The 23,149-nt window shown below is 17.3% G+C and overlaps 6 protein-coding genes across 6 annotated transcripts; 3 read left to right on the top strand and 3 right to left on the bottom strand.

Moving 5' to 3' along the window:
- Positions 1–582: 582 nt before the first annotated feature.
- Positions 583–7,655, top strand: PGSY75_1440000 (hypothetical protein; the record flags this gene model as incomplete). Its single annotated transcript, XM_018788088.1, has 5 exons — positions 583–6,705; positions 6,879–7,019; positions 7,139–7,213; positions 7,347–7,408; positions 7,514–7,655. The coding sequence occupies 5 exons, from the start codon at positions 583–585 to the stop codon at positions 7,653–7,655; spliced, it is 6,543 nt and encodes a 2,180-aa protein (XP_018639460.1).
- Positions 7,656–8,179: 524 nt separating this feature from the next.
- On the bottom strand, positions 8,180–9,208 carry PGSY75_1439900 (triosephosphate isomerase; the record flags this gene model as incomplete). Its single annotated transcript, XM_018788087.1, has 2 exons — positions 8,180–8,814; positions 9,097–9,208. 2 exons carry the CDS (start codon positions 9,206–9,208, stop codon positions 8,180–8,182), a joined length of 747 nt encoding a protein of 248 aa, XP_018639459.1.
- Positions 9,209–11,913: 2,705 nt separating this feature from the next.
- PGSY75_1439800 (putative vesicle-associated membrane protein) lies at positions 11,914–12,868 on the bottom strand (the record flags this gene model as incomplete). The annotated part of the gene is made up of 2 exons (XM_018788086.1): positions 11,914–12,140; positions 12,370–12,868. The coding sequence occupies 2 exons, from the start codon at positions 12,866–12,868 to the stop codon at positions 11,914–11,916; spliced, it is 726 nt and encodes a 241-aa protein (XP_018639458.1).
- A 2,859-nt stretch (positions 12,869–15,727) lies between these two features.
- Positions 15,728–17,406, top strand: PGSY75_1439700 (putative leucine carboxyl methyltransferase; the record flags this gene model as incomplete). The annotated part of the gene is made up of 6 exons (XM_018788085.1): positions 15,728–15,795; positions 15,920–16,008; positions 16,169–16,233; positions 16,341–16,403; positions 16,535–16,891; positions 17,062–17,406. The coding sequence occupies 6 exons, from the start codon at positions 15,728–15,730 to the stop codon at positions 17,404–17,406; spliced, it is 987 nt and encodes a 328-aa protein (XP_018639457.1).
- Positions 17,407–18,210: 804 nt separating this feature from the next.
- On the top strand, positions 18,211–18,753 carry PGSY75_1439600 (hypothetical protein; the record flags this gene model as incomplete). Its single annotated transcript, XM_018788084.1, has 1 exon — positions 18,211–18,753. One exon carries the CDS (start codon positions 18,211–18,213, stop codon positions 18,751–18,753), a length of 543 nt encoding a protein of 180 aa, XP_018639456.1.
- Positions 18,754–19,569: 816 nt separating this feature from the next.
- On the bottom strand, positions 19,570–22,545 carry PGSY75_1439500 (putative CCAAT-binding transcription factor; the record flags this gene model as incomplete). The annotated part of the gene is made up of 1 exon (XM_018788083.1): positions 19,570–22,545. One exon carries the CDS (start codon positions 22,543–22,545, stop codon positions 19,570–19,572), a length of 2,976 nt encoding a protein of 991 aa, XP_018639455.1.
- Between the last annotated feature and the right edge of the window lie 604 nt (positions 22,546–23,149).

Below are 23,149 nucleotides of genomic sequence, written 5' to 3'. Positions count from 1 at the left end.
TTTCTTCTAATAATGTCACAAAAGAATAAAATAATAACTTTTTATATGTTTAAAAGTTGAAAGGAAAGGTCTAAATTTATGGAACATAAAAATAAATATGAGATTATACATATATATATTTATATGTTATGTTTATATCTTTTTTGATATAAATATTTCATAAAGATAATAAAATAAGATATATAGCATATTAAATATATTATTTTATTTTATTTTATTTTTTTATTTATATATATTTTTTTTTTAGTCATACTATTTTATCATACATAAAAACTTGTCAATCAGCACACACCTATTTATTATATATATATATATATATATTTTTTTTTTTTTTTTTTTTTTTGGAATGCATACATATTATATTTAATGTTTTTGTATCATTGTGATTAATTCAATAAAATAAATGAGGAACGTTTAAGAGTAGGATAAATTAGATATTATAAAAATATATACATTTATATATTATTAATGGGTTGAATATTTTCCTTTATATAAATGTTCTTAATATATTATATATATATATATATATATGTTAATACTTCTTTGCATATTTTAATAAAAAAAAAGAAAGAATAGATAAAGATGAGTGATGATGATTTTTTTCATATCAAAAGTGACTGTTCTTTACAATATATTAAATGCAAGACTAGTACAAAAATTGACGATATACTGAAAAGAAGAAGAAACCAAAAGAAAAAGCTTAAGGATAGTAGTAATTATAAAAGTGATGAATTTTTAAGCTTAGACAATAGTGAAAATGAAAACGAATATATTTCAAATGATGACAAGAAGGTATATAATGAGGATGATATAATATATTACAACAATAATAAGATTAATATAAGAGAAGGACAGACTTGTGAAAGCATACATATGTTTAATGGAATCAATAAAAATAACGTAGACATTATAAGGAATGATAAGATAAATGATGATAATATAAATGGTGATAATATAAATGGTGATAATATAAATGATGATAATATAAATGATGATAATATAAATAATGATAATATAAATAATAATAATATAAATAATGATAATATAAACAATGACAGTATATATAATAATAATTATTATAAACAAACATATCATTGTAATAAATCAGGAAACGTAAGTAATTTTTCTAGAGGATATTTTTCCAACACTTATGAAAAAGGTAATACATATTTATTAAAAAATTCTTCTGAAGAAATGTTATATAATAAAGATCATATAAGAAATAGATCCTTAAATAATTTATGCTTCCAATCAAATTTATTAAATAGAAGAAGTAATATATATACCTTTAATGATTTATCTTCTTTTGAAAATAATAAGAAATCTTCTTTATATGCAAAATGTTCTGATATTTTACAAAAATATGATTCAAATAAATTGAATATAAAACCAAATGAAGATATATATACAAGACATAATAGAAGTAGTATAATTTTTCAGAATAATAGTAAAGAATTTATCCTTAGTAAACTATTAAGTAATAATGATAGTAAAGATGAATTATTTAATAATTTAAATAAAATGTATTCTAATGATATTGATTTAAATAAAACTCCATCTAAAAGTTTATCTAAAGGGTATATCGAATATTTGAAATATGAAACAGCTGGCAAAATGAATTTAAGTGAATTAGAAACTCCTTTAAATATGAAAGAAGACGAGGGCAATAATACTCCGTTTATAACATACTTTTTAGCTGGAAAAACAGAAAGTAAAACTATCAACGAAGAAAATAATGATGATATTATTAATAATAATAATAATGATGATGATAATAATAGTAATATTTATAAATGTCGTAGTAATAATTTAATTGATACTTTATTAAATAGACACATACAATCAAATTGTAGTATAAAAAATAATGAAGAAAATACAAATACTGCTCCTACCCATTCAAATACAGAACATAATAAAGGTGAACATATTTATAATTCAAAGGTATCAAATAACATTTTTGAAGATTTAAAAAATATATGTGATGAAAAAAAGAAAAAGTTAAATGATATAACTTCTAGTCATATAAATAATGAAAAGTGTACATTACACACTTCGCTCATAAGAAATAAAAATAATGATAATAATCAGGATAATATTATGGAATATAATAATTCAAGTACACTATTTGATAAAATTAAAAGTTCACAAAAAATCAGTTTTATTAAAACAGAGGAAGAATATATTAATATGCTAAAAAAGGATGAAAAGGATAATATTCCAATAAATATTTTAAATAAAAATAGTAATAATAAAATATTCTCTTCAAATAATAATGTCAGCTTTGCAGATAATATTTTTTCAAATAATAAATCATATATGGATAATACAAAGATCTATTCAGAAGATTATATTAATCTAGAAAAACAAAAGAGTGAGATATTTTTACACGAAAAAGAAAATATAATAAACCATGTAAAGAACAAAGAAAACATACCAAATAAAATTAATGATGACATAATAAAAAATGATTATCAAAATGATATTCCAAATAATTATGAACATTTGATATCATCAATTAGTAAGAAAGAAAATGAGAACAAACAAAATAATTATTTGAATAATAATAATATAGAAAATAATATATTGGATTGTAAAAATTTTACTGAGCTAAAAAAAAATAAACATACATCTTATGATAATAATACATGTGACAATATTGTGAAAAAACAAAATAATAATGATATAATTTTTCATAATAATTATAATAGGGTAATTAATGAAGAGAATATTCCACAAATATATTTCAATAATCAACCATACATTAGTATAAATATGAAGAGAAGTATGTCATTATGTAATTTGAAAGATACAAAAGATGATGATATAAAATATGATCGTTTTATACAGAATGTGAATAATCATAATATGTATAATATGCATAGTAATACTAACCAAAATATAAAAGGAAATTCCAATATATTTTTTGACAATACCAAGGGAATGTTATTAGAAAATATTAAGCAAAATGAGTCTTATACTGAAACACCCACAACTAGACAACACCTTAATATTAATAGTAATAATATGAATAATATGAATAATATGAATAATATGAATAATATATATAATAATAATAACATATATGAACATAAAAAATGTACTAGTAATGTTCAGAACAGTGTGGCTTATAATAATCAGCATAATTTGAATTATGTCCATTTGGGTCAGATTAATTATAATCCAACAAGTAAAAATAATATAAAATCTGATAATAATGAGAGTAATAAAATAAATATAGATATAAATAATAATGTAGATAATAAGAATAGTTGTGATGATATTAATTATGTGAATGGATTGAAGAAATACAATATTTCTGATAACAACCAAATGAATAACATACAAATGTTAGATTTTCCAAGTTATAATATAAACGTAAAAAATAATAATAATACATATGACAATAATTCATATGATAATAATGATAGTGGTGTAATATTAAGTCATAATAATTTATCAAATAATAATAATAGTAATAAACAAGAGAATTGTGAAAATTATAAAAAAATGAATCAAAATAAAAAAAAAAATATATATATAAATATGTATGATATAAAAAAGGAAAATTTAAATGAAGGAAAAAATGTAGCAGAAAAATTAATTTTATCAACATTAAATAAAAATATTAATCATAAGTTAAGTGAAACTGCAGATTTTGGATACAAAGAAAATGATCTTATGAATGAATCAAAAAATAGTGATAATACAATCAAAATTGTAAATAATAATTTGTATAATGATAATGATTCTTCATTAATTAATGACATTAATTTGAAGCAATATTGGACGGACTATATTATGAATAATATGAATAATGTGAATAATGTGAATAATATTAAAAATAATGATAATACACAAAGTAATAATAAACTTAAGGATGTCATCTCGTTTAATACATTTTGTAAAGATATGAAGGATGAAAATATTTTCAATCAATTTCTAAGAGAACACATAAAAAATAGTATCAATAATGTTGTTGAAGAAATATTGAATGATAAACAGAATGAAATTTTAAAAAATAAAATTATAGTAAGCGATATAAATAATAAAGAAATATATAACAAAGTTAATGATAATAATAATAATAACTTATCTGTTAAGCATCATGAGAAAGGTGTACCTATTAATAATAATTATAATATGAATAATGATCATATACTTAAAGAAGACAAAATAGTTAGCTCAGAAAATAGTACTAAATTAGAAGATAATGTAATAATACATAAAAATGTTACAAGCTCTACATATAATAATGGAACGAATAATACAAATATAGGTCAAATGAAAGAAGGAAATATAACAAATAATAATATTATTATTGGTAATATTGAAAATATTTGTAGTGATGAAAATATTTGTAGTGATGAAAATATTTATAATGATGAAAATATTTGTAGTGATGAAAATATTTATTGTAATAATAAAAAGAAAAAACATAAAGATAAAAATTCATTCAAACATTCATGTTGTGATATACAGTTTAATCAAGATGACCTTGAGGAAATACAAAAATTAAACAATCTTCTAAAGTCTAGAAAAGTAAATAAACTTATACAAATCAAAAAAGATGATATAAATATAAAAAAAGTATCATGGAAAAATATTTCATATAATTGTATAGATATCATATATTGTTTACTTCATGAAAATAATAAAAAAAACAATAAAATGAATACTCTTATAAATGATATAAATAATATTAATGAATATGAAAAAAAAATAGAATATTTAAATAAAGAAAATGAAAAATTAAAAATAGAAATGAAACAAAAAAATGATAATGAAAAAAAAAAAGAACTCAAAGAAAAAGCTAGTTTAAATAATAAAATATTAGAACAATCCAAAAAAATTACTAACTTTGAAAAGGATATATACATATACAAAAATAAATTAAATAAATTAAATAATAAAGTTATAAATAAAGATATCGAAATTAATAAATTAAAAAAACAATATCAAGTTATTTTAGAAGAAATAGAAAATTGTAAAAATGATGCAAATATAGTTTTAAAAAAAGTATTAAATAAAAAGAATACAAATTTAATAGATAAACAATGTGTAGATATATCAAAATATTACCAAATATTAATCAATTCGTTAAATGATGAAATTAAAAATTTAAAACATCTTATTAAAAGTGAAGCTAAAGATAAAATAATCTTAAAAAAAAAAATTAATCAATTAACACAATCCAATCAAAATGAATCTAATAAAAATGGTTATATTGAAAAAAATAAGACAGATAGAAAATGTACTAATGATAGTTATATCAGTCAATATACCAATGAGGATGAACATATAAATAATATAGATAATGATAGTTATACAAATAATAGTAATATTCAAAAAAGTATAGAATATAGCAATTCATCATATAATAGTAATATTATCAAAAAGGATATAAATAAAAGTAGTAATAATAGTAATTGTCATGGTAATAGTAATATTAGTAGTACTACTAGTAGTAGAGATATGTGTAATGATTCTTTAAATGAACAAAATAAATATAAAATATTGTATGAAGATCTAATTAAACAAATGAATGAAATAAAAAAAGATCATGAAAATGAAAAAATTATATATAATAAAAAAATAGAACAATTAGCAAAACATCAAGAAATGCAAAATATTAAAAATCAATTAGATACATCAGAAAAAATTGTAGAAGTGTATCAACATATATTTAAAGAAAATATAAATAATATAAGAAATGATAATATATATAGTATACAAAATAATCAACAAAAAAGTATGGAATATTACAATCTTAAAAATGATATTTATAATAAACATTCTTCTTTAACTTATCTAAATGATAATAAAAATGAAAATAATGAAGAAAAAAACAAAAATAATTTTGATCATATCTTTAATTCGAATGTAAGTCAATCAAATATATTTAATAATAACAGTAGTAATAATAATATATATAATCAAGATAATCATATGGCAAGTCATATCTTATCAAATGGGGATATTCTAAAACAAGATAAAAATTATATTTCCAAAGATAATAAATTAATTAATGTTTTATCTCATAATATAAATAACAACAATATTATGGCATGTATAAACAGCATATCATCACAAAATAATTATCTTAACAAGTTTCTTGAAATGTACATGGAGAAAAATTCAATAAATAATGAGGAATTCAATATTTATATGAATAATTTAAACAAACAAAAGGAATGTGAAGAAATAAAAGAAATAAATCAAAAAGTAGAGCAGTCAAACATCTTATTTGAAGACAATAATTTAAATAATAAATTACAAAAAGAAAATGAACATAAGAATAAACTTTTATTAAACATTCTAATGAAATATAATAAAACTGATCTAATTAATATATTTATAGATATATGTAACCATCTAAAAACAGATAACATATCAATTGTAATTCATTTTATTAAATTCTTGTCTTTTATTGTTTATGAACAGTTTCCTATATTTACATCCTTTTATTATACCATTACATCATTAATATCATTGGGCAATATTAAATTTGACGAATATATTAATATTATCAAAAAATGGAAATCATTTTATACAAGTGGACAACAATATTATTTATTCAGAAGGAAGGTACTTTTAATTTTTCAGTCTGATCTAAAGGATATAGAAAAATCTCAACTAGACAAAAAATGCATAGATCTTATTCAAAATAATTATGATCGAAATAAGGAACTCTCTACCTATACAGACGTAAGTTTTAATGTACTGATGATTATTACATAAAGACAAAAATATATATATTATATATATATGGAGAATATGCATAAATGTGTATATATATATATATATATATATATATATTATATCTGCTTAACATCATAGGGTTCTATACAAATATATTATTTTATTTGCTTCTATTACAGGGTTCTTTTGAAAAGGCAGAATATATTCTAAACAAACATTCCAAAGAAATTATCAGTAAAATTATTAAGACCTATATGAACTTATATAATATTGATAAGATCAGCAATATTATAGCACATATGAACTCATTAAATTCAAAAGTATGAATTATTATGAAAATTATACTATATATATTAATAGATTAAGCATTTATTAATCATTTTAAAATATAAGTATAATATATATATATATAAATTTTTTTTTTTTTTTTTTTTTTTAGATAAAAACCCAATCATATTTCATTAGATCTATATCGTCTTGTCTAAATTTAAACAAAGTTGATAATTTTCAAGAGGTGAGAATGAAAAAAGAGAAATAATAGTGCGTATTAATATAACTATTATTTTATATATTATTTAAAGTTATATATATTCTTACGAATATGTCAACACACAAACATTTAAAATTTATATATATATTTTTAACAGATTGAAAAAAAGATAAAGGAATTGATCACAACAAGAGAAATTGGAGAAAAAATAAAGAACAAGTAATATGAAAAAAATTTGGAATAATAATAGATATTATCAAAAACAACATATATATATATATATATATATTTATTTATTTATTTATTATTTTTTTTTTTATGCAGAATTAAAATAGAAGATATTGATGAATATTTAGCCGCCTTTACTATTATGGGAACCTTGAAAAAATATTTAAATATTACTCATACGAAAGATCTTTTACCTTCTATATCAAAAATTATTCAAAAGAATAAATGTTCTTCATAGACAAAGAAATATATATGTATATATATTTAAATATTTACTTGTAATTTTTTTTTTTTTTTTTTTTTTTTTTTTGTCAATACATTTTTATATATTTGATTTTTTTTAAACGTTACATATTTGTATAACCCTTTTTAAAATGATAAAACGTTTAATTTAATTTACATTTCTTTTATCAAAAATTTTATTTATGTCTTAAAGATGTTGAAAGTTTCATTTTTTTTTTTTTTTTTTATTTTTTATTATAAGTTGGTAAGTCATAAAATCATAAAGGCGTAAAAATTTTAAATACACTATTGTGAGTAAAGTTCGGAACATGACGATGAATAAAAAATAAGAAAACACGAATATGATAAAATAAATAAATATAATATAAATGAGAAAAAAAAAATTCAAAATTTGAATGCAACATATATAATATATATATATATATATAGAATACGTTCAACTCATTTTTTTTTTAAAGTCGTAAATGCATTTATAAAAAATAAATATGAGAAAAATGTTATAATATATATATATATATTTTACATAGCACTTTTTATTATATCAACAAAAGATTCTTTTAATGAAGCATTTCCAACTAAGAAACCATCAATATCTTCTTGTTTAATTAATGAAGAACAATTTTCAGTATTAACACTACCTCCATATAATATTCTTATTTGGTTAGCTTGTTTTTCTCCACAAGTGTCTTTTACTATTTTTCTGATTTCTTTGTGTACTAATTGAGCTTGTTCAGGTGTGGCAGTTTTACCAGTACCAATAGCCCATAAGGGTTCATAAGCCAAAATAACATTATCAAAGTTATCAATTAAATCTACGAATGCTTTAACTTGTTTTGTAATAACTTCGATAGTTTTATTTTGTTCTCTTTGTTCTAATGATTCACCAAAACATACAACTGCTTTTAAATTATTTTTTAAAGAAGCTTGTAATTTTTCACGAACATCTTGATCAGTTTCATGGAAATATTTTCTTCTTTCAAAATGACCAATAATAACATATTCAATATTTAAATCTTTGGCAATTTCTGCACTTACTTCACCAGTATATGATCCATTTCCGAATTTTGATACATTCTGAATACCAGTAGAAAATTTACTTTGAAGTAATTTCCTTGTATGTTCATAATGGACCGAAACAGGAAATACAACAACGTCTAGAGAATAAAAACATGCAAATAAATATTTCACAAATTGGTGCAAATATATATATATATATATATATATATATTTGAAATATGATATCACTTATATGAAAATATCATATATTAAATACAACAAAAAAATATATATACAAAGTGTGCACATAAGGTATATAAATAAAAATATATATATATATATATATATATATTTTCAAAATGATCATATGAATTATCACATATATATATATATATATATATATATATATATATTATATAATTATACATTTTAATATTTACCTAATTTGCTTGGATCAAATTCCAAATTGTTGAAACTGTTCGTTAAAGATTTAATACTTTCTAAAGTTCCATTACATTTCCAGTTAGCTGCGACAAAATATTTTCTAACCATTTTGTAAAAAGAAGAAAAAAAAAAAAAAAAAAGCCTTAGGAATTAAATTTTTTTTTGGTTAGCTTCTTAAAAAATTATTATAATATTGAAATTATATATTTATAATATTTTATAAAATATTATAATTTCTTTAATGAATGAAGATATAATAAAAATAATATATTGTATTAAAAAAAAAATTAAGCATATATATATTAAAATATATTTTTGATATTTTTTCTTTTATATACGGAAGATTATTTTTATTATTTTCATTCTATTAAAAAAAAAAAAAAGTGGTCAATTAAAAAAATTTTAATTTATATTATATCATAGAAGAATATGCAATAAAAATTATAATAGAAACCGCAATCAACTACTTTAAAAGTTAAATGAAAAAAAAATAAAAATAAAAGAAGTGTATTATAAATAATATATTTAGGGGTACAAAAATAATATATATTAATACTTATAAATATGTATCTTATAATAATAAAAATTAAACGTATCAAGAATTCAATTTTAATTTAATATTTCAGATAAATAAAATATAATTTGAACACATAATAATTAAAAAAAAAAAAAAAATAATAAAATAAAATAATAAAAAACAAAAAAATAAAAAAAATATTTAATAATGTTAAGACATATTTATATATATATATATATATATATATATATATATATATATATATATATATTTATACATATATAATATATATCACATAGGAAGATAATTATTTCTTTATATATTTTTTTATAATTTAAGGAATGTTTTTTTAAATAATTTTTAAAATGGCATGAATCGAAAAATACCGTATATATTTAAAGAAATGAACTACATATAATATATTATAAATATCGCTTAATAATAAAATAACATATTTATTTAATAAAAATAATTTTAAAATAATTAAAAAATAAATTATATATATATTTTTAAAATTTTATTACTCTTCATTTTTTTATAAAATCATTTAAAAAATAATAACGTTAATAATATTATATCTATATATATAATATATTTATTATATATATTTAAATTTTCGATGTTAAAATTACGTTATTTTTTAAATTTAAATGCCTTCATAATTTAAAAGCTTTTAAAAACGTATTTTTTTTTTTTTCCTCAAATTGTTTTGATGGTTTTTACATGTATAAGCATAATTTATTTTTAATTAACACTAATATATATATATATATATATATATATATGATCACTTTCTTTTTAATATCAAATTGTGTATTAATAATAAATCCTTGGTATTATATATATATATAATATATGCAAATTGAATATAATATATGTATGTTATATGCATATTATTAAATTCCTATGCATTTAATATTTATATATTAACAGAATTATAACTATAAGCTTTTCATTTAAAATAATAGTGTGATAACATTTTAAATATATATAAGTAAAACCAAAAATTAACATATATATATATATATATATATATATGTCTAAATTTATGTAATAACATTTTTCACTACACATATATATATATATATATAATTGAATAAGTTCTGTTTTATAATATTTGTAGCTCAATTTTAATAGTTTTGTAATCTTTAAAAAAGAAAGGAAAAAGATAAGATAAAAATAAAAACTTATATATATAAAAAAAGGAAACATATAAATATTATTATTTTCAACATAATAACAAATACATGTAAAATGAAAAAGCATTTTCTTTATTAAGAAAAAAATGTAGAAAAGCAATATCTACACTTACAAAGTAATGCCTATATATAGCTAGCTTTTTACTTTTTTTTTTTTTTTTTTTTTTTTAAGGAAAAAAAAAAATATTATATTCTATCCTTATTTTATATATTTAAAATAAAATAATAATTAAATATATATATATTTATAGAATAAATAAAAAAAAAAAAAAAATATATATAAGAATGTAAAAGATTATATTTAAATTAATAATATGTAAAATAAGGGGGTGGAAAAAAAGAAAAATTAAATTATAAATAAATTGGTGTGTACATATATAATAGCATATGCTATTATAATTTAAAAAAAAAAAATAATAAAATAAGAAAAATAAAATGTATAACATTATATATATATATATATATATAATATTAATATATAAAAAGGAAATGTCAAAAAAAAAAAAAAAAAAAATAAAAGAGAAAATATACACATATTACACTATATATCATTTTCTTCAAATTTTAAATATTGATAACATATTTCATATATATATATTATATATATTTTATTACTTGTTTATGAATTATTTAAACATATTAAAAAGTAATGAAGAAAAAAAAAAAAAAAATTATTAAAAACTAAATACAATATGGATGAAGAATGTATTTATATACATATAAATGAATAGATATATAAATATAAATATATATATATATATATTTCCTTGTTTTGCCTCTTAATATTGTTCAATAGGTATAATTGTACTTAATAATATGTTGTTGGATATTAATATTCATTTAATAATAATGGTGTAATGCTAATATTTCTTTGTATATATAAATATATGTGTTTTATTCTCTCTTTTTTTTTTTTTTTTTTTTTTTTTTATTAATCATTTTTATAATTTATCATATATTTCATTTTATAATATAGCATTTCTTTCATTTTATAATTTATCATTTTTATGATTTCATAAATTATTGATTGTTGATTTTTTTTCTTACACAAAAATATAAACATATATATTAATATATTTTCTTTGGATATCTTGAAATTACCAGTAACCCATATATTTTGTTATTATTGCTAACATTACAATTATAATAGGAATTAATTTATTATCTATTAAGAATTTATTAGAGTTACTGTTATATGCTTTTAATTGATTTTTTAAACTCTCGTTTTCTTTTTCTAGGGCTGCTTTTTGTTTATCAACAAAAACACAATAATTTAAAAGTTCATGATATTTCCTTTGCATACCCGGTAGACCTCCTTTTAAACCTTAAAAAAAAAATATATATATATATATAAAATAAATAAATACATATATATATATATATATATATAACAATTTGTTTATAACCCTTGTGGATGACACACATACATTATACATATAACAGATATACGAGACAATTCATATAAAATTTACACATATATAAAAATATTAATATATATAATAATATATTAATATATATACTAATATATTAATATATAATTTTTTAATTTTTACCATCTGCCAAATTTGGGTCATCTTGATTTATATTACTATTATCTGCATAACCCATATTATGTATGTTTTTGTTATTCATTTCTGAGAGAGGTACATTATTTGAGGGTATGTAAGAATGATTTAATTTACTGTTATTTTCATCGTTTAGAACTACAATAAGTTTATGATCTTGTATATCATTTTTATTAACTGTTATCCAAAATTGTTTATCAACTGTAGTATTATCATCAACATTTAAACACTGTACCTGAAATTTATCATTTGATATATTATCTTTGTCTGACAAGGGTTGTAATATAATTTGTATTTCTATTGTTTCTCTTACACTTATTAAACCAAATGATGGTCTTACTAAATAATTATTAGGAGCAGTCGTTTTTATTTTAAAAGCTACTTTTTTATCACTTACATTTTCTAATTTAACAACTTGAGTTACTGCTTGAAAATGAACAAGAGGAAATTCTATATTTTTTTCAGGTGTTACTCTTAAAAGTTTCATTTTTATAATTTTTTATATATATAAATATATATATATATATATATATAATATATAAGATAAAATAATATATATCTCATAAAAATACTATCTTTTTATTAAAAAAGCATAAAACACATTATTTATATATTATATACATATAAAATATATATATATTTATTTCTTATTTATATTTATTTATATAAAATAAAGTAAGAATTATATAAATTAACTAAATAATAAGAGTTTATGATATATATTATTATTATATATATTATATATATAAGAAAAATATATAAATATAAAATATTATTAATATTATATATATTATTATTTTTATTTTTTTTTTTTTTTTTCCCTTTTTTTTTCTTTTTTTCCTTCAAAAAAAACAATTTTAATAAAACAAAAAATATTTTAAATATAATAAAAAAAAAAAAAAAAAAAATTAAAAGGATTATAAAATAAGAAAATATATATAAAAATATATATATTATAAGTGAAATAAATATAAAAAAAAAAAAAAAAAAAGAAAAAAAAATTAATATATATAATTATTATACATATGTATTATATATAAATATATATACATATAATAATATTTATTATATATATATATATATATATATATATATATATATGAGTAAAAATTATTTCACTACTAATTTTCTTAAAAATTAAGGAAAAGTATATATATAATATATTAATATTAAAAAGTACCAATGTATAAAATTAAATATGTACGTATATTATTTATATATATAAATATATCCATATATTATAATAAATATATATAAATATATATATATTCATATATACTTATATACATACAATTAATATATTTTTTTTATACAAAAATGGAAATTGGTTTATGAATTAAATAATATATATATATATATATTATATAATATGTATATATATTTATATATATGTATTTTTATATATACATTATATTTTTTTTTATTCTTATTTTATTATATATAATATGATGATATACATATTTTTATACAAAATTTTAAATGAAACTAATACTATTATATGTTATACATAATAAAAATAAATAAAAATATATAAATGTATATATAAAAAAATATACTTACAATATATATATATATATATATATATATATATTTATTTATAAGTATATAATTTGATAAAAAAATTGAGTAGTTGTAAAATAAAATTTAACCCACTTCTGTTTCATTATAATATTTATATATATATTAATATTAATATTTTTATTATAATATAAAAATGTATTCTTTTTCTATTATGTGCTTTTTGATTTTTCTTTCTTTCTTTTTTTTTTTCTCGTTCGAGTTTTAAAGGGTGTATTCAAGAATGTAAAATAATATAAAATATATAAGAACCAAAGTTTTTATTAATTTCCAGAAATATATAAGATACAAAAGTATAATTTCTTAAAAAATAATGTTTCATATATTACTTTAAATATTTTATATTAATAAAAAAAGAAAAAAAAAAAAAAATGTCCTTATGTTATTTTTTGGTTCATCAAAAATAGAAAAATATGCAGTACCTTTCTTTTTTCCTTTTATATATATAAAAATTAAACATTGATTTCATTATTTATTTTTTCGATTTATATAATGAATAATATTTAACTTTCTTTTATTGTTCATTTATATATTGATTAAATAAGGAAAAATTAAATATATTAAAAGTAAAAATATAAATATAAATAAATAAAACTGAATATATCTTTTATATATTAGGTTATTTCCTCAGATGTTACAACACATGTTATTCTTAAAAATGATATTCTATATATATTTAAATAACTTTATAAATATTTTAATATATATAAATATATGAGACAAATAATAATAAATACAAAAAATGATATCCTTAAACAAATATATAATAAACGTGTATTAAGAAATTATATAAATATTTTAAAGAAATATTTATAAAAATTAATCAATGTATACCTTAAAAAAAATAAAAAATAAAATGTGTATATATATATATATATATATATATATATATTTTTATTATGTTATCCTTACATATACATATAGAATAGAACAATTTATAATTTAAAAAAAAAAAATAAAAATAATAATATTATTTTATATAACCTTTCTTTTCATAAAACGCACATTTTATGATTTTACATATTTATTCCTATACATTTTTTATTTATTATTTTTTTATATAATTAAATCTTTTCTTCATTTCGAGAATTATTTTATAAAAAAAAAAAAAAAAAAAATTTACCAAAAAAAAAGGTAAATGTTTAGAGTGTGTATATGTTCAAAAAAAAAATAAAAAGAAAACGAATAATATTTATTTTAAATATACACATAAATACTCTTTTCATATTGTAAAAAAAGAAATTTAGAAAGGGATACATTTTTATTATTATAAAGGTATTATTTTTAAAAATAATTTATTAATAAGAAAAAATAAAAAAGAACAATAAGATTAAAGATGTAAATAAGAATAAAGTAAAAACACAGTATATAAGGGGTTCCAAAAAAGAAAAAAAAAAAAAAAAGAGAGAAATTAGTAAGATTTAATTTTTTTTATTTTTTTTGCATTTCCGAGAGTTCAACTAAATATATATATATATATATAGTACTAATATTTCAAAAAAAAAAAAAAAAAAAATATATTATATATATATGTTTTATATTGATTGAATATAATACACATTAGAGCTCTTTTTAAAGGAAAGAAAAAGAGGAAATTTTCTTTATTTTGAGAGCACATTATATCAAAATATTTATATAAATTACGTATATATATTTATGTATATATATTTATGTGATTCGATCTAATAGTGTGTAATAATTAACCAATATTCAATTAATATATATATATATATATATATATATATATATTTATGTTTTATAAAAAATTATGAATTCATCTAATTCCTCAAAACATAATGTTCAGAATACAACATACGAGGCGGCTAGCAGTAAATTGTTACATTAAAAAGAAAAAATTATTAAAATAATAATATATGAATATAGAAAAATATGATTATATTAAATATATATTTGTATTTGTATATATATATATATATATATATATTTTTATAATTTTTAGATCTGCTGTTCAATTAGGATATTACGATGATCCATTCTTGAAACATTTTGTAAAAAAGATAGAGACAAGAAGTCCTTTAATAAATAGAGGTACATAAAAGATAACAATTATTATATTATATTTGTTTTTATAAATATCTAAGTAATTTGCATCTAAAAAATATATGGGAACATTATATGCACATTATATATATATATATATATGTATATGTATATTTTTTTTTTTTTTTTTTTTTTTTTTTCATAAAAGGTTATTATGCCAGGGTAGCTGCTCTAAGACTGTACATTGAACTTTTTTTTAAATCCATAGATAATGTATGTATAAAAGGAATTAATAAAAATATTAATTTATTAAATAAATTATAATTATAATTATAATAATATACATGTTAAATATTATATGTATTATTTATATTTTATAGAAACAAAACATTCAAGTTGTTAACATCGGTTCTGGTTTGGATACTACCTTTTTTTGGATAAATGTATATAAAAATATAAATAAATAAATAAATAAATAAATAACACTTTTCTCTTTTGTAAAAATATCATATATCATATTAATATGAAGTATACATTTATATATTTTTGTTGTTCTTATATTTTTTCCTTGTAGCAAAAATATCATGACGTGAAATACTATGAAATCGATTTTTACGAGTTATTAAAAGAGAAGACTTATATAATTAAAAAATATGCAGAAATGAAAAATTTTTTAAAATATGAAAAAGAAAATGAAGAAAAAGATGAGGATCTTATTAATTGCGTGAATTATAAAATGGTTCCTCTTGATTTAAATGATTCATCATCCTTTGAAAAAATATTATTATCATATAATTTTGATTTTAATAAACCTACCATATTTATATGTGAATGTGTTCTTATATATTTAGAAACAGAAAGCAGTGATAATTTAATAAAAAAGTTGAGTGAACTTATGAAAAATACATCATGTATAATTGTATATGAGCAGGTAACACATGATGATAAATATTTATCTTTTATTTATAATTTTTTTTTTATATTATATGTAAATAAGGTTCATATATATATATATATATATATATATATATATATATATATATTTATATTTATTTATTTATTATATTTTTTTTTTTTTTTTTTTTTTTTTTTTTTTGTTAGGTGAATCCTAATACAGCCTTCGGAAAAGTGATGATAGACAATTTTAGTCATAGAGGTATAAATTTGAAGAGCATTTATAAATATTACAATTTACAATCACAATTAGAAAGATATAAATCTTTAGGTTGGGTTAATGTATATATAAATGATATGAATGAAATATATGATTACCATATAAATATTGAAGAAAAAAAGAAAATTGAACGTATCGAAATGTTTGATGAATTCGAAGAATGGAGATTATTACAAAACCATTACTTTATATTGGTAGCTTTTAATTGTTATAATAATATAAACTTAGAAGACTTAAAACAATTTTTGACATGTCAAAAAAAGGAAAAATAATATACAATTTTATAAATATTATAGATATTATTATATGTAAATATTTTAATGTTTCTGTATAATACTATGAAAATATATATAATGCATATATATTTTTCATTTTTCATTTTTTTATATTTTGTTTTCACTCATTTTTAATTTGTAAGTATTATTTAATGCATATTTAATTTTATGTTTTGTTAAAAGTGGAAATTCAATTTATATTATCCTTCTAACTAAAAAAAAAAAAAAAAAAAAAAAAAAATAGGTATATTTTATTAATAATAACATTTTTGTTATAACATTGAGTACACATAAAAAAAAAGATATATATATAAAAATATTTTATATGTAAAAATATAAATAAAAAAAAAAAAAAATCACACTTTAATTATTTTCCATATATGAAAAAAAAAAAAAGAAAAGAAAAGAATTTCCGTCCATAATGCAGTTTTGCATATAGTGTAAATGAAAAAAAAAAAAAAAAAAAAAAAAAAAAAAAAAATTTATATATGTATATATAACATAATAATTTCAAATATGATAAATAATATATAATTATATTTCATTAATATGACAATTATAGGAAAAAATGATGTGTAAACTTGAAGGGTAAAATATATATATATATATATAAAGAAAAAAGGAATAATACAAAAAATATATAAATTATATATTATGTTATATTAAATTTTTTTTTTTTTTTCTTTATACAGCTATTATCCATAATTTATATTAAAAAAAAAAAAATTATAAAACATAAAAATATATATATATATATATATATATATATATATATATATATATTTATTTATATATACAAAGATGCTCATATTTCAGAACGCACAACATTATTTCAATTTTTTTCGCAACTTTAATGGTTGCTATACGGATAATAAATTATTGAAATTTTTTTTCAAAAAGAGTTATAACAATTGGTTTAATGATCCAAGTCAATATAATTATTATTTTATATCTTACTATGCTGTAGCACTTTCAATGTGTATTATGTTACGTAATTTATTATTTAATCCTGATGTACATTTTAGAAGACAAGATAAAAGAAGAAATATAATTGACAGATATCAACATCATGCATATTCACTTCCATATTTTAATCACTGGTTAAGAAATTTTAGTCAATCATTTAAAAGTTCACTTATTGATAATGAACCAGATTATCAAGATGTAGACCCTTGGTCTTTCCGACCTAACCGAAATCAATTTTATGGAAGATTCCCATTCTTTTTTGAAATACCAAAGTATCATATTGATGACCCATCATTTGATAAAAACTCACATAAGTATATGCAAAATTATTATGAACAAATTGGATATGTACAAAAACCAGAAACCATGCGAGTTTAATGAGAAAAAAAAACAGAAAAAATATTCAATTTATTATAATCCATAATTGGATATAATAATATTCATATTTTTGTTTATGTGTTTATTTAATGCTTATAGCTTTACACAAGCTAAATAATACATAGCCAAGTCTTAAATGTATATAAATATTAATATATATTAATATATATATATATATATATATATATATATATATATTTATTTATTTATTTATATGTGTGTATTCCTATTAATTAATTATAAAAAAAAACATTTATATATTTATAATATTAAATATAATTTTTTTCTTTATTTTACACTATACTATTTTATGTTTTATATTTTTCAGAATTAAAAATAAACAAATATTTAAAAATACATATAAAGGAATAATATATATATTAATGTGTTAAAATATAATTATGCTCTTTTGTCATATAACATGAACACTAAATATGGGTTATTAATCCATTATTTTTATGATATATAATAATGTTGAAAAAAATGAGTTGCTTTTTTGAAAAAAAAAAAAAAAAAAAAAAAAAAAAAAGGCACATATACATAATATTATATATAAACAAATATATATATTAGTCAAATGTTAGACTTTTTATGACCTCACATTTTTATTAAACATAAAAATGACAAAAAAAAGAAAAAGAGAGTAACGGAATGAATTAAAAAATTTTCTTATAAAAGAGGAAAAAAAGGAATTATAATACATTATATTTATTTTAGGGAACATGATATAAAAGAAGGTAATACAAATATATATAAATAAATAAATAAATATATATATATATATATATATATATATATATTACATATTATATTTATTTACGAATAAGTATATATTTTTTTCTTGACTTTATTATTATAAGTCTGTGTATTATAATTACATATATAATTATTTTCTGGCACAGAATACTGAGAAGTAGGTTGATACATTTGATTTTGTGTATTATTATTCATATACATGTTAGAATTCATATTAACCTTCATATTTTGTTGCACGTTATTATTAATATGTGGAATGATATTATTTAAATGATTGTGCACAACACTATTATCAATATTTTGATTGATGATATTGATAGATGAGTTTTTTCTAGTAATATTATTTTCTGAGTTATTAATAATATCATTAATTATAGTATCATTCATAATAATATGATCATTAATATTATTAATATTAATAATATTATCATTCATCATAGTATCATTCATCATAGTATCATTCATCATAGTATCATTCATAATATTTTCATTCATAATATTATCATTCATAACAATATTATTCATATTATTCATATTATTCATATTGTGCATATTATTCATATTTATATCATTCATATTTGGATCATTCATTAAGGAGGACATTTGTTGGTTCATTGATGTAGCCATAAGATTATTTTGTTGCATACTCAGCTGGTAATTATTTTGCATAGAATTATTCATATGATCATTTAACACATTATTATTATTATTATGTTTATTGTTTAATGTCTTATTTTTATTTGATTGATTATTGAGAACATAATGTGTATTGCTCATACGCTTATTATTATTACTCATTCGATTATTAATGGATATACGACTATTATTATTATTATTATTGTTGTTGTTGCTGTTTCCATTTTTATTTTTATTATTACTTTTATTATTTTTAGCTTTGGTGTCATTACCAGAAGGCATGTTATTATTACCCATGACATTATTATGCGTAGTAGCTGTAGTTGTTGTAGTAGTACTAGTTGTAGTTGCAGTGTTATTATTTTTAAGAAAAAAATTATTTAAAACATCTTTATTTAATTCAACATTAGATTTAACAGATAAAGAATTTCTATTGATAAGTTCTGGATTTAGATTTCCTTGCACATTATTAGAGTTATTACTATAATCATTAATAATTATATTATTTTGTTTTATCATATTATTATTATGTATATTCCTATTATAATTATTATTTTTGATATCATTTGATATAACTGGTGATATATTTTTTCTGGAATCATTTGTAATCATATTATTCTTTAGATCAAATGATGAACATGAAGAAACATTTCTTGAACTACTATCATTATAATTATTATTAGATGCAGTATTTCCAATTATAGTAGTATTATTCATTGTTTTATTTGTACCATTATAATAGTTATAGACATATCCCTTTTGTGATTGTATATCATTCATATTTTTATCATCATTCTTTATATAAGAATAACCATACATCATACCATTAACATCATACATAATATTCATATCTTGCATTGAGCAATAATTTCCATTAAAATTATTATTTTTTATATCCTCTGTATTTATACCGTTAAATGAATTGGTTCCATTCTGTGCAGCTACACTATTAAAATTGTTATTATTATTATTATTATTATTATGTGATGAGTAACTATTTTTGTTTTGATTTATTTTTGAATTCTGGCCTATATATGAATTGACAAAATCATTGCTGTGAAAACTATTTGTTGTAATATCTTTCATATCATTATTTATATTATTATTTAATTCTGTTAACGTATTATTTGAAAAATCTTTTTTGTATGATCTTTTTCTATTACTTACATTATTATTATTATTATTATTATTATTATTATTATTACTATTATTATAATTTATGGGATTAACTAAGTTGTTTGTAAAATTTTCATTAGTACTTAAACTGTTATTATAATTATTATTATTATTGTTCTTGTTATTGTTACTATTATTATTACTACAAGTACTACTATTATTATTATTACTACTATTATTATTACTACAACTGCTATTATAATTACTACTATTATTATAATTACTACTATTATTATAATTACTGCTATTATTATAATTACTACTATTATTATAATTACTACTATTATTATAATTACTATTATTATTATTATTACTACTACTATTATTACTACTACTATTATTATTATTGTTGTTGTTATTGCCTTGTGTAGAGTTCATACCTCGATTGGAGTATATACTCATATGACGATTTGAAAAATTATTTGTTGGATACATATTATTTGATATAACACCATTTGGTGACATATAATTATTATTTGATATATTAAAATCTTTATTATTAAAATATTTATTTTGGTTCATATATATATTATTTTGTAAATTTAAAGATGAATTATTAAAATCGTCTATATTATTATTATTGCTATTATTATTATTATTATTATTTGATCTGTATAATAAATTTAAATCATTAGTACTATTATTTAATGTATTCATCATTTGAGAATTCATATTATTATTATTATTACCATTAAGGTTTTCCATATTATTTAAACCATTCATTGAATTTATACCATTTATTATATTCATACTATTTTTATTATCATTACAATTTGAATATAAATTGTAATATTGTTGCATCATATCATAATTCATATTCGCCTGACTTTTTCGAGTATTCATTTTCATATGAAGATTAATAAATTTCATACGATCTTCTAAAGGTATAAGATCAATTAAAAAATCAAAGGTATCTTTCTTACAAGCAGCAGATACTACATCTTGTCTTTGTAACGTTCGACGTTTCCCTTCTTCTGTATATTTCCAAGCATTACTTGTTAATTCCATAATAAATAATTCACATGCTTTAGCTAATAATACAGGTGTGTCTGCAGAAACCATTTGATTACTTTTTATTTCATCATCTTCTTTCATTATTTTTTTTATTCTTGATATAGGCAAATTGTGTATCTTCATATCCTCTGGGCTCATGTTACATATTTCGAACAGTTGCTCTTTCCAAAAATTTTTCGCATCATCATTTTCATTATTCTTTAAATTCATGACGTCACATATAAATATAAAGTTAAAAGGAAATATAATATCACAACATAAATATATCGAAAGAAAAAAAAATCAAATCAAAAATATAATGAAAAATATAATGAAAAATATAATGAAAAATAAAATCAAAAATAAAATCAAATAAATGGCAACTCAATAATAATATATATAATATTTAACAATAAATACTAAACATATTATATATATATATATATATATATATATATATATATATAAGTAAATTAAGAAAAACATATATATATATATATTTTTTTTTATTACACACAAGGGATTATTATTTATCAAATGTCTTCCATATATATGATTCATATATGTATATGTTTTATGTATATATAATATGATTCATACATATATATGTTCTTATTTTTCTACGTATATATAAAAAAAATTGTATTTTTTTTTTTTTTCCCCCCTTATACAATTAAATTAAAAGGTATATGTAAATATACGAATGATTAAAATGTTATATATATATATATATATATATATTGATAATTATTTAAATATTATTATTTAATTTTTATTAATTTTTAAGATGCCTACAAATGAGAAGTTAAATTATATGAAGGAAAATCAATTGAAC

Source organism: Plasmodium gaboni, chromosome 14 (assembly GCF_001602025.1).
Source record: "Plasmodium gaboni strain SY75 chromosome 14, whole genome shotgun sequence".
NCBI classification, from domain to species: Eukaryota; Apicomplexa; class Aconoidasida; order Haemosporida; family Plasmodiidae; genus Plasmodium; species Plasmodium gaboni.
The sequence above is the reverse complement of the archived record's forward strand: the minus strand, read 5'-3'. Positions and strand labels throughout refer to the sequence as shown.